The sequence below is a fragment of the Dendrobium catenatum genome, unplaced genomic scaffold, assembly GCF_001605985.2.
Source record: "Dendrobium catenatum unplaced genomic scaffold, ASM160598v2 fragScaff_scaffold_1693, whole genome shotgun sequence".
Lineage (NCBI taxonomy): Eukaryota > Viridiplantae > Streptophyta > Magnoliopsida > Asparagales > Orchidaceae > Dendrobium > Dendrobium catenatum.
In genome coordinates, this window is record NW_021320155.1 from 365,355 (window position 1) to 378,508 (window position 13,154).

The 13,154-nt window shown below is 34.0% G+C and overlaps 1 protein-coding gene across 3 annotated transcripts in view; it reads left to right on the forward strand.

Moving 5' to 3' along the window:
• Positions 1–8,801: 8,801 nt before the first annotated feature.
• Positions 8,802–13,154, forward strand: part of LOC110094666 (peptidyl-prolyl cis-trans isomerase FKBP19, chloroplastic) — a 25,997-nt gene continuing 21,644 nt past the window's right edge. For 2 of the 3 annotated variants that reach the window (XR_003703320.1, XM_028701424.1), the window contains exons 1-2: positions 8,802–9,005; positions 9,122–9,180. Coding sequence is in view for 2 of the 3 variants with exons in the window: in XM_028701424.1 (XP_028557257.1) it covers positions 8,981–9,005; positions 9,122–9,180 (84 nt within the window). In the remaining variant the exon portion in view is untranslated. The remainder of the gene's footprint in view (positions 9,006–9,121; positions 9,181–13,154) is intronic. The other variant, XM_020819945.2, reaches the window with a different exon arrangement.

Below are 13,154 nucleotides of genomic sequence, written 5' to 3' on the forward strand. Positions count from 1 at the left end.
TCCTGCTGTAAATCCGATACCAAACAGCCCCTAAGTTCGGCAGATTTAACAGGATTTTTAGCTTGCGGAAGTGTTACCCGCGACGCCCATGTCATGAAGTTATGTGTTTTCCCTTTTCTGTTGAAACGAATAAGGCATCACTCCAGCCCGTCGCCTCATCCCCTTCGATCACGTGCTGCTACGTCTTTGTCCACACTCACGAGCTGGTTGCCCTCGACGCATAGTTTTTTTTTGGTTGATAGAGGCCCATTTACACATCGTAATGCCTGTTTCAGCACAATTTTTTTTCCTATGATGAATCATGTATGGTATAGATAGAAGACCGGTTTTTATGCGAATTTTTCTCCTTTTCATTATGTACGCATGCTTGTGTTATAGTAATTTTTAAATTTTTAAATATACATTGCTCGATTTACAGATATTGATCTTAAATAATACTATTGTTGTAATACTGCTCGGTTAATGTGTTTAGAAAAATTAGGCAGTAGGGCTGCTTGGATAAGTATATAATCTTGTTTATATCATCGTATGTTGTAGGTTGATAAATTTATTATTTTCATAATAGCTCATGTCATTTTGTTCAGTTTAATTTGTAAAGATCACTATGCTACTCAAGTTGAAGTATTGCATAACAATATGATATTTGTTATGGTTAATGTAAAAAGAATTGTTTGATAGTATGATGATTGGACTAAATAAAATCAGAATGAAGTGAATGTAATATATTGGATTTGACAAAGAAAATTTTGAATTGGTGAGTGACAACGAGTCATCAAATGCCACCTATTTCAAAAATAGTGAATTCAATCTTGATTGATAGTTTGTGAAACAAGAAAGGATATAACTCATGAAAATACTTTCTAAACTTTAATTACAAAGTTAAGGATAATCAAATTACAAACTAATAAAAACTTTCTAAGTGTTTGAAACAAATGATTTTTTTTTAAAAAAATAAAGACAAAGGTTTCACTCATAGCAGCTCTAGCTCCTAACCTTGTGCAGGTGACTATATCTCTATCCACTCTGGCCAACCTAAAAGCACATCTTGAAACCCTTTGTGGCTGGAGGAGCAAAAAGTTGAGTCTGCCAAGCTTTTGTTCGAGCAGTTCATACACTGTAATGTATGCAATGGTAATTTAAGGAGAGAGCAGTGGTTGAATCTTATTGTTGTGTTTAAACAAGCGTTTGCAGACATATTACATTGAATCTTTTATAATGATTAGATTCAAACATATAAAAACTGACTTCCGAACGCTTTATCAATCAACAAATTGGCATGGTTCGGGTTGGGACGAGGAATTACACATTCCAATTGCCATTACAAAGCTGTGGGAAGACATTAGTCAGGTAATGGTTTTCTTTTACAAATTTTTTATTATTGACTTCACATCAAGAAGACTCATTTTAATTAATGAAATTTTAGGTGACTTGAAAGCTTTTTCAAATTCATTGGCATCCTTTTCACCAATATGATATTTTTGAAAAAATATGTGCTGAGAACATTGTTGTTGGCACTAGTGCTAGATCCAATAAGAATACCGCTACAACAATAAATTTAGAGGAAGACGAGGGATCTCAGTTTGAAGATGAGTTTCTCATGGCGAATAGTGTAACTTATAACAATGAAGGAATTCCAAAAAGCAACCTCCCTGATACAACATATGGCATGACTCCAACTTCCAAATGTATTATGAGTCAAATGCTAGGTTCTAAGATATCAAGTGCTGAACCTTGCAGAACTGCAAGGTGCCTAAGGAAAAAGGGGGGATTAGAAAATCTTAAAAAGTTATTGATGGTCTACCCGGGTCGGGTTAGGGTTGACCCGTTTGAACTCGGGTCAGTTCGGGTTCGACCCGAACCCGACCCGTGACCCGAAATTGACACCCCTAGTCAAAAGGAGTGACCCGTACACAAAGATTTAATTTTTGCACAAGCTAGATACAATGGAAAACTTAACAACATAAGCACTATTGAATATACAAGACACATTGCAGGAGAACAAAGATAATAAAGCAATACTAATGACATGGGAGAGAGACGATTTGAAGGAGTGGATTGAATATATAGTTGAAAATCATCCACGTTTTTTATGCATCTAAATTTGGTTATAGTTAATTGCACTATTTTGTGAATATCAATATCACTTAGGCGATATCGTGGAAGTACATCTAGGCGGTATGTTGATAAGCAAGAGTTATTCAATCATCGACACTTACAACTATGCAACGAGGTTAAGAGAACTCTTAGGATTTGGAAGGAACATTTTTAGGTTTTGACAAACATACGACAGTTTCCATTGGGTGTTCAAGTATATATAGTCATTGCATGTGTCGTTCTACATAACATCATTGGGCGGTACCACGGACATGATTTCTATTTCAATATGTTAAAAATAAAAATGTAGCATGGTGAAGTCATAAGTTACACTGTTAGCAGTGAGAAATTCATCTTTCAAACTGAGGTGTCTTGTCTTCCTCTAAATTAACTATTATAGCTGGTGTCCTATTAGATCTAGCACTAGTGTCAACAACAACATTCTCAGCACATATTTTTTCAAAAATATCATATTGGTGAAAAGGATGATGATGAAATCATAAAAGCTTTAAAGTTGCCTATAATTTCATTAATAGAAATGAGTTCTTGATGTGAAGTCAATCTATAGAAAAATTGCAAAATAAAAACATCACATGACTAATTTCTTCCCACAGCTCCTCAATGACAATTGGAATGTGTATTCCTCATCCCAACCCCAATCACTATGATTTATTAATTGATAAAGAGTTCGGAAGTCAGCTTTCATATTTTTTTAATCTAACCATTATAGAAGATTCAGTATAATATATCCCCAAACGTCTATTTAACACAATAATAATATTCAAATACTACTCCTTCCTTAAGTTATCATTACATACATTACCGTGTATGAATTGCTCGAACAAGAACTCAATAAGCACAACGTTATGCTCCTCCAACCACTTAGGATTTTGGGATGTGTTATTAGGTTGGCCAGATTTGATAAATATATTATTACCTACACTAAGTTGGGAGCTAGAGCTGACTTGAGTTAAACCTTTACCTTTTAGAAACCTCTTCATTTCTATCAAACATTTACGAAAAAATACTAGTTTGTAACTTGATTGTCCTTGAATTTGTAATTAAATTTTAATAAGTATTTTCATAAGTTATACCCCTTTTTGCTTCACAAACTGTCCAATATATATATATATCATATTTGCTCAAAATTTCTTAAAGTTATTTGAATATGAAAATATGTTTAAAATTAGCAAAAAAAAAAATGTAGAAAATGAACTTTGGGGAGTAGTTCAAATTTTTTTAAAAAAATTGCAATGTATGTTTTGTTTTTCTAACTATTTTACTTATTAAAATTTTAAATACATATTTAAAATAATTTGAAAATCATTAATTTGTGCCCCAACTAATAAAAATTTCTGGCTCCGCCCCTGATCGATTAGATGAATAGTTGTTGTTCACGGATTCAAAATTATTTTTGTCCAAACTTGATGTTAAGCGTTAGCTTCATTCTGATTTTATTTAGCTAATTAGCCTAACAATCGTACTACCAAACAATTATTTTTACGTTAATCATAACTAACATCATATTGCTATACAATAATTCAACATGAGTAGCATTGTCATATTTATAAATTAAATTGAACAATATGACATGAGTTATTCTAAATGAAATTAACTTATCAATCTAGGACCTACGATAATATAAGCATGATTATCAGCTTAACTGAGTAGCTCTACTGACAATTTTTTGTAAACATATTAACCGAACAATATTATGACATGAACATTATTCAAAAATGAAATATGTAAATTGAGCAATGCATAATTAAAAAATAAAAAATTACTATAAAAAGGCATGGGTGCAGAAGGAAAAAGGGGAAAAAATTTGCACATAAATGTCTTTTTCATTACAGTTAAAAAAAGGGATTTACCCATTTACATAAAAAAGGGGATTTTTACATACCTAACACTCAAAACACGTGTATTTACACATCTCACACACAAACTTCACTTTTTACTGTTATACCACCTAAAAGTACTAACACTCACCAAATACAACACTCTGTTTGCTTCCGTTAGAAACCAGTTCGTAACAACAGCCTTTCACGCGGGAAACCTATTCGAGTGGCTCTCTCGCGTTGCTTCTCCCCTTCTCTCCTTCCCATCGGGCTAAGGCAGCTCCCTTTTTTTGCCTTCCACGATTGAGAAGCGTGTTCGTCGCTTACAAACCGAGCATATTTATGGAATGCTTCCAAATTTTTTGAATAGTTTTGTCTACTTTGAATACTAACAGTTTTCTTTCCATCAGCATTCCATAGCATTGTCATGCTTTTTTAATGCTACATATTATGGAAGCTAGACCAATTCTTCTATTTACATGGTATCACAAATAACTACTTAAAAGAGCAATTGCTATTCATTCAAGAGACACATCCAACAGGAAGCTAATTCACAAAAAAAAAAAAAAAATTCACATGGAGAAGACGAACAATAAACAAGAACAGTGATGGCTGCTGCTCCAGCCCATTCCATGAAGAAGACAAAGATATTCCTCACCAAACACCACTCTAATTTCACCTAACATAGATATGATAAGTTATGTAATCTATAAAGATTAGAAAGGAAAAAAATAGTAGAGAAGGAAGAAGATGAACAATAGAAATGGAGATTGGAGCGTCTCCCTTCTCTCTCTTCCATTGGACTGACGCAGCTCCCTTTTTTTGTGAAACAGAGCAGGCGACACCTCTTAACAGGAGCAACGGAGTGTTGTATTTGGAGAGTGTTAGGTATTTTAGGTGGTATAACAGTAAAAAGTGAAGTTTGTGTGTGAGATACGTAAATAGAAGTATTCTGAGGGTTAGTTATGTAAAAATCCAAAAAAAAAGACGAAACAGGCATAAGTTGCGTAAGCGGGCTATCCAACGGAGAAAAAAATTTAGGGGGATTTACATAAATACAACTTTATTTGTTATATATTACATATTTAACACCTAATACTTAAATATTACATTAATACCACCTAAATACTATTCTCATAACAAAAATACCTTTCCGTCAAATACATCGCTCATTCCATCTGTTTTCATTAGGCAAGCCCTAGCCACCGTATTTAAAAACCTCTTCTCTTCACATCTTCGTGTCCTAGAACCCTTTCCCTTTGATCTTCCTCCCCGTGAGCTGTTGCGAGTTGCATTCTTCCTCGTTGATCTTCCCTCCTGGCATCTTCCTCACATATCCAAAACCCCACATCTTCTCACAAAATCGTCCAGAAGGTCCGCTCCGCGAGCTATCGCGAGCTGCATTCTTTCTAGTTGATCTTCACTCCAGGCATCTTCCTCGCAGATCTTCCTCACAGATCCAAAACCCCACATCTTCTCATTGAATCGTCTAGAAGTTTCGCTCCTCTCGCGATCTGTATGTTCTCTTATATCTACTCTTATATCTTCAAATTTTTTAGGTTCATAATTTGGCAGAATTTGTTGATTCTAAGTTATAGAATGAGTTTCCACTTACAGACTATGTTGATTGTAAATTTCTAAGTCTTTTGTTACATAATGGCTGTAATTTCTTAAGCTTGTTTCTAGTTACAGACTATGTTGATCCAGTCTAGCTTTTTGGCTATGCTTATTCTAAAAGATTTTGTATTGTAATGCTTTTGAATGGAGTAAGTAATGTTCTTAAAAATTCATTTTTCAGGTTCTATTTTGTTTATTCCAGATATTTATTCCTAAATTTGTTTGTCTTTGTTGACATATTGTTTTAACATTTCGAATGAGTTCTACAAATTCGTCTACTACGAGGTGCACACGAGCTGAAGTTTATTATTATTGTCGGCTGAATTATGTCTTGTATACATGCCACCGTGGTAATAGTGGAAGACAATTTTATAGGTGCATGAATAATCGAACTGATGACGACTGCAGATACTTTAGATGGATAGATGAAGTATAAGATGCATCTTATGGTACATATGATGAACACAAAGGCTTTGAGGTAAAGGTTATTAAGAAGCTGGACTGGATCATATATTTGATGAAAGTCTTCATTGCAATTGTTCTTGTTGATGTAGCCATCCGTTTGGTTTTGTAATGGGTTTTGTCGGGATGGGTTGAATGCTAAGTAGTATCAACACGACTTTTTTGTTTTGTTTAGTTGTCTATGTTAGTTGCTTGAATTGTTGTGTTGATCAAGTGTATGTTGTTTGCTTATCCAAATTAATGAAAAAAATTCTAAATTATATTCATTGAGATCAGTCAAACAACACTTTTTCATTTCAAAAATTGTTTGGCAACTTCCACATTCTCGGAATATTCATTGAGATAAGTCAAAGAATTTCAGAAATTGAGATCAGTTTTACAGATTTATTCTTTATGAGACAGGTCCCATAGTTATTGGAGGAAAAAAAAGAAGATTTATTCTTCTGTCCATACGCACAGTCATTTGGCTGGAAGAATTGCTTTGCTGATAACAACAAAGGCATTTGTTATAAATAAAAGATAACATTTTCGACAAATTTGTTCCAGGAAGTGAGAGTTCCTGAGAGTTATCTGCAAAAATTGTTCCAGGATGACCCACGGGGCTGCAAAAATTGTACAAGGAAGTGAGAGTTATCTGTCCTATGGCCAATTTGTGAAGCATATAAATGATTGTGCGTATGTACTTAATTTGTGAAGCTTATAAATAAACATAAACTGGAACTCTTGGATCCCATATTCCTGCAAGCATAAACTGGAACTCTTGGATGACTGTGCGTATGGACTGAGTTTGTGAAGCTTATAAATAAACATAAACTGGAACTCTTGGATCCCATAAAACCTTTGAAAAGCATTGTCAAAAGCATTAAATGTATATGTGATGTGTGACCCAGGGTTTCGATCAAGTAGTTATGATGTAAAAGTTGGGACCCATTTATAGTTGTCATCCACTGAGCCAAAAATGTTATCATGAGCTTGCTCTCTTGCCCTCCAAATCTTCATATAAGGTAATAATAAACCAAATTCCTTCTCTAGACCGCTATTTATATCTTTTGGTGGAATATCTGGACACCTCTTCACCATTTCCTGAATCTCATTAGCAACCTATGAAGTTGTGGCTAGCCGATTCCCAGCAGGATTAATCCCAGGGCATGTATGTTCTCCATCTACTCTCCTTACTTGAAATGATTGAGTGTCTTCACATAGGGATGCCCGAATTCACCATTGGCATCCTTGATATGAACATGCCGCAATAACTCATTTCTTATCACTCGCTTTAATCCTCACCCCAAAGTTCTCCTTAATAGCAAATGATCGGAGAGCATTTTTGAAACTTGATGCATCATTAAATAATGTTACAACAGTGAGATTTGTTACACTTATTTTTTGCAATATTGAAGCAGCATCATTCTAAGAAATAGAACATTCTATAATTTGTTCAGTACTCTCAATCGCTATGAGTTTGATTGATCTTCATCTCCTTCATGTAGTGAGATAACAATTTCGGCACGTAAATTTTCATTCGATTGGTTTACCAACTGGCTAATGTCAACTTCGTAATTGATTACTTTATACTCCTTGGGTGATGTTCCATTAATGTGATAATGTATGCTATACTGATGTCCTTTAATCTATGGACATATTCTAGCAATTTCTGCTCTAATCTTGAAAGTATTCATTTGTCCTTTCTCAAGTTTCACTGTCCTTTGTTTGACGCCAATATACCTCTTTCTAGATTGGTCCTTTGTGTCTACCCAAAGTCCTCCAAATTTGAATGCAATAAATATATCCTCTTTTTTATCTCTACATAATTCGTCTACTACTTCTTCACCACAATCCTGCATTATCGACTTATGCCATGTGCTTGTCATTTGTTCCTTACCTTCAAACTGAAATTAGATAACAAATCAAACACCAAATCGTTAAACGAATAACAAACAATCTTAATTTTATAAACCATGGAGATATTAAACAAAAAGTGTGGCTGTCAAATATGGAACGAAAATGAGATGCATTGCTGAATGGAATGAACAGAAAATCGGAGCAGAGAGCAAACCGAGCAGAGAGAAGAACTTTGACATAATACCAAGCAGAGAGACGAACTTTGACAGAATACCGAGCAGAGAGAAGAGGAAATGGAAAAGGATATGAGGTACGCACGATGCTGAGAGAGAAATCGAGTCACCGGAGAGATACACGCGGGAATGTCCTCTTCTCCCGCAAAAATCCTGCAAAAAATGGACGGAATGAGCGATGTATTTGACGGAGTGGTATTTTTATTATGAGAATAATATTTAGGTGGTATTAATATAATATTTAAATATTAGATGTTAAATATGTAATATATAACAAATAAAGTGATATGTATGTAAATCCCCCAAAAAAATTACCTCTAAGTCGAGAGCAACCAGCTCGCGGACGAAGACGTAGCAGCACGCCGGACAGGAAGAAGAGTTGGATTGAATGAGGCGGCGAGCTGAAGCGATGCCTCCATTGGTTTCGGCAAATCGCGGCGGGTAACACTTCCCTAGCTGTAAATCCCGTTAAATCCTGTTCATAAACATAAATTTATCAAACTCACAAATTTTCAAATTTATTTATTTAATCTTTAAATATTAAAAAAAAACATCCAAATTTATTTGATTATTTGAATAAAAAAAATAGTTAAAATTGAGCCAAGCCGCCGGTAGCTCATCCCATGCCAAAAAACCTTGTAATTTCTAAGTGTTCTCTCTTCTAAAAAAAATTTACCTCCTCTCCTCTCATACCCCCTTATCTTCTCGACTCTACTAATCTCAGAGCAGAAACAGAATTATTTCAGAGCGCGGGTAGAATCACTGGACGTCATGGCTCTCCACTGACCAGTGGCGGCAGCACTCCGGCCTTTGGTACGTTGCGCATCAGTGAACGGCTCGACCGGATTCAATCAGTCTGCCAATCGTTACGCTGTCCGCTCCGCTTCTTTTGTTCTAATGGGGTCGCCTGCATCGGCTGAAACCGCGGGTTCTATCCTTGTTTTCCAGTCCATCATTCATTTTCACTCAATTAGTGATTTCTTAAAGCTTTGGCAGGAATCGCTATTAGTTCTTTGTTCTTCTCTTTATTTCTTGCAGTCTCACTTCAAATGATAGGACGCCCTTGTAGAAGCTTCTGGAGGAAAGCTTCCGCTCCGGTATCTTCTTCTCTTTACAGCAATTATTAATTACCATTAGAAATATTATGTTTCCTGAAGCTTGGTTTCCGATTAAATTCGAGGGCCATAAGCTGCGTAGAGTGGACAAACAAATTAATCTCTACTTCTAAATTCCTCCATTCAAAAGATTTGTGTTTAACTTAAATATCAATTTTCTTATGATTGGTCATATTAAAGGCCAAACAAAATCCCCCTTTTTGTTAACCAAAGCTTTGAATAGTTTCAATGCTCATCATTTTTATCATCCAGAGCATTTGGATGATCTTTACTGGCTTCGGTTTCACCAAATGAAATTGTGAATCTGATACAGTTATTTATATTATAATAAAAATTAATAATATCTGTCTTCATAGAAATTTGGCAGGTTCCATTTGTAGATTATTATGCATCCATACAAAATTTTGATTTTTTTTTTTCAAGTATTAAAGATCAGAATTACAACTTATGAAAATAAAGCCAACGGATCCTACTAATATCACATTAAACAATATTTTGATTAAAAGTTCAAACTTAGACCACTTGCCTCGATGCTCGTTCCTCTATATAATTGGTAAAATACGACGTCTTATGCCTCTTCTTTTTAAAAGATTGATCTTGCGAAGTTACTCTGAATGATTTAAGAACTTAAATGGCCTAACCAAGTTGAGCTATGAAGAGAAGAGTGAGAGGTTAGATCGCATCAGCCAAAAAATCTTACTCTTTGAGTTTTATTATAATATTTTGCACTTGCTCGGTCAAGATGAATTGTACAGAGATATTTGGGTTGACTTGAGCTGAGATCACTCCTAATTATTATAACTAGAGGACACAAATATTTATTAGGCCCTAATTAGTGGTTAATGATGTTGGAGGTTTGTGGTGCTTCTATTTTTGAACCATATTTAAGATTTAGAATAGAGTCAAGAACATCCATTGAACTTCCAAATTTCCTAATTCATTCTCCTGTCTTAGAGTTTCCTTTTTTGCTTCCCTGAAATCTATGCAATCCTTTTCTTTGGATGAAGTTGCATATTATGGAAAAATTAAAGAAGGCTTCTCAAAAGCTCTTTACACTTGTGGTTGTCGGATCATCCACCTCAATGACTATTCTGCTTATGGTTATTCGGGCTTCTCAAAAGCTCTTTACACTTGTGGTTGTCGGATCATCCACCTCAATGACTATTCTACTTATGGTTATTCAGGCAATCAATTTATCATTTGTCGCTAACGAGAAGATTATTTGATGATTTAATGATTGAGGAAAATGATGTTGGCATTGCCCTTCTAGCTAAGGAGGCTTTTGCTTGTGGTCTCATCGTTATACATTCATACATTGACCTACAAGCAGCGAAAAAAAACAGAGGACAATTGAGTCAATTGAGGGAGCTAGGCAACTGATCATTGGCTTAGTTCTATGTTAAAATCATCATTAACTCTTGGGTGGAGTCCATGAGTGATGCTACTAATGAATTGATTTGAACAACTAAGTTTAATGTTTTTTTGAAAGGGTATTAGACTCTGCTAACCCTTTGACAAAAGTAGATGGAGGGTGAAGGCTACTTCAAATTGAAATCAAATTTTCTATGTGCATTGTCGGTAACAGAGTTGCCACTCAGGGATTTAACTGGGATAACGTCGACTAAACACTGTGCCTAACAAAAGTATTTCTCCTTTGACATGCATGTTCAATACACAAGGCCCTTTGATGAAGAGTAGTGTAGTGGATGTGGAGATTGGGTGGGATTTTTTTCTATTTTGATACTTATTTTTGAAATAAGAATAACATGATCAAGAGGGAGAATTAGGGAGGTAAAGAAATAACTTGAGAAGATTAAACTAAGGAACATATCAAAATAAAAATATGAAAGAGATGGAGAGGAAGAAAAATGAAGAAACCCTAAAAAGGAAATCAATGTTATGAAGAGAAGCTAAAATACAACATTTATTTATTCTTTCTTCAAGTATCTCGACACCATCTATAGAAATAGGTTTTATGAAAATGACAAAAATATCACTAGATAAATATTAAAAAATAAACAAATCCTAAATAACAAATGCCATTTAAGCTACTAATAATTAACTTTAAAAGACAAATAAGGATTGCAAACTAAGAACTGAGATATACTTGCACTGCATGAATTACCCTAGCCTACAAAGCACTTTGCTTTGGAGAATTGAAATGTTACTGAAGTAGGAATTGAAACTTTTTAACTATATTGTAGTGTTGGCAAAATTTATCATAACAGAACAACAACAACATCAAGCCTTTATCCCACTACGTGTGATTGGTAACATGAATCCTTTTTCTCCATTGTGTCATGTTAAGAGTTAAATTCTCATTATATTATAATAAAAAAGGTCATTTCTAATACTTTATAACAAAGTCTTTTTAGGTCTACCTCTATCTTTCTTAACATAGGCTAAATTTAATACATATACTCTCCTAATTGAGTCATCGGAAGGCCGATGTTTTATTGAACAAATCATCTAAGAAAACTCTCTCTAATCTTATCTGCCACTAGAGCTACTCCAACTTTTTCACATATATGCTCGTTTCGCATTCTATCTGTAAGATTAAAATCACTTTTAAGTGTAAAGTCACTCATCCACATAAGCATCCTCATCTCTGCAACAATTAAGTTAATTTAATGCTTTTCTTTTAATGGCCAATATTCTATGTCATAAAGCATTGCAGGTTTCACTACCACCTTATAAAATCTTTCTTTAAATTTGAGGGGTACTTTCTATCACACAACAGGCCCGATGCATTACTCCACTTCAACCATCCAACCTAAATTATTCTAATAATATCCCCATCTACTTCACCATCGCTTTCAATCATAGATCATAGATATTCAAAATGCGTACTCTTTTTATTGACTTGATCGCCCAATGACACAATTCCACCACAATATATATTACTACTAAAATAACATTAATTTTTTAATGACTTGTCTTATAGCTCTTTTTATTGTGTAGATAAAAATAAAAATAAAAATAAAATTCAGAAATTGATGATTCAGTTTTTACTCATTTTGAGTTTTAAATTAAAGAGGGAGATTGAAGGAGATTTCTATATAAATCAATGTTGTTGCCTAACTCCATCAAAAAAATGTTAGATTTTTAAAACATAAATTCTTATTCTGATGTCAGCAAAAGCTCATTATTCATGTTTGATTGTGCTTGGCTTGATAATTAGCTGGAAATCACCTTTTTTTTTTTAATTTTATTTACTTAATGAGTCAAATATGAACATAATTTTACTTGGTCCTATTTGGCTCAATAAATTTCATGGAGCATATCAGCTATTTTGGCTTTCAGGTGCATGCAGACAATCCTGATGGTCTGTTCAAAATCCTATCGAAATCCTTCAAGTGTACAGTAGCAGCGAAGAAAGTACTACATGGCTTAAGATCCCAGTAGAAGAGAAGACTCTCTACGGTTACAAGATCAATATCCTAATCCAGCTTTAGCCATTGCTGGAGTCAATTCTTTCATTCATTTCATGTGTATGACCTTTGCTATCATGTATTGCTTCTAACGGCTAGTTGTAAATGTTGGAGTTTCTTATTTATGATTAATTTTATTATTATTAAAAGAACACATTAAAAAAAATGTAATTTCTATGAGAAATAATGTAAATGACAAGTAATCTTTACAAGAAATCATGAGAGAAGTATTGAGAATTCTAATATGGAGAAATGATATCATTGAGAATTTTTTATTTGGTTGTTGGGGTGAATACTCAAATTCGATCCGTCAAAATTTTCAAATTTATTTTCAACTAGTGTGTTATAAATTTGGTCATATTTGAGCTATTGAATAGTTTCAAGGTTGAAAATAAATAGAAAAAGAAATTATTAAGGTTTTATTTGGGACGACTTTTTTTATTGTTTCAAGTTATTTTATATCCGCATCAAATCAGTATGTTATGTGCTCAATATTTCACATGCTTAATATCAATAAAATATTAT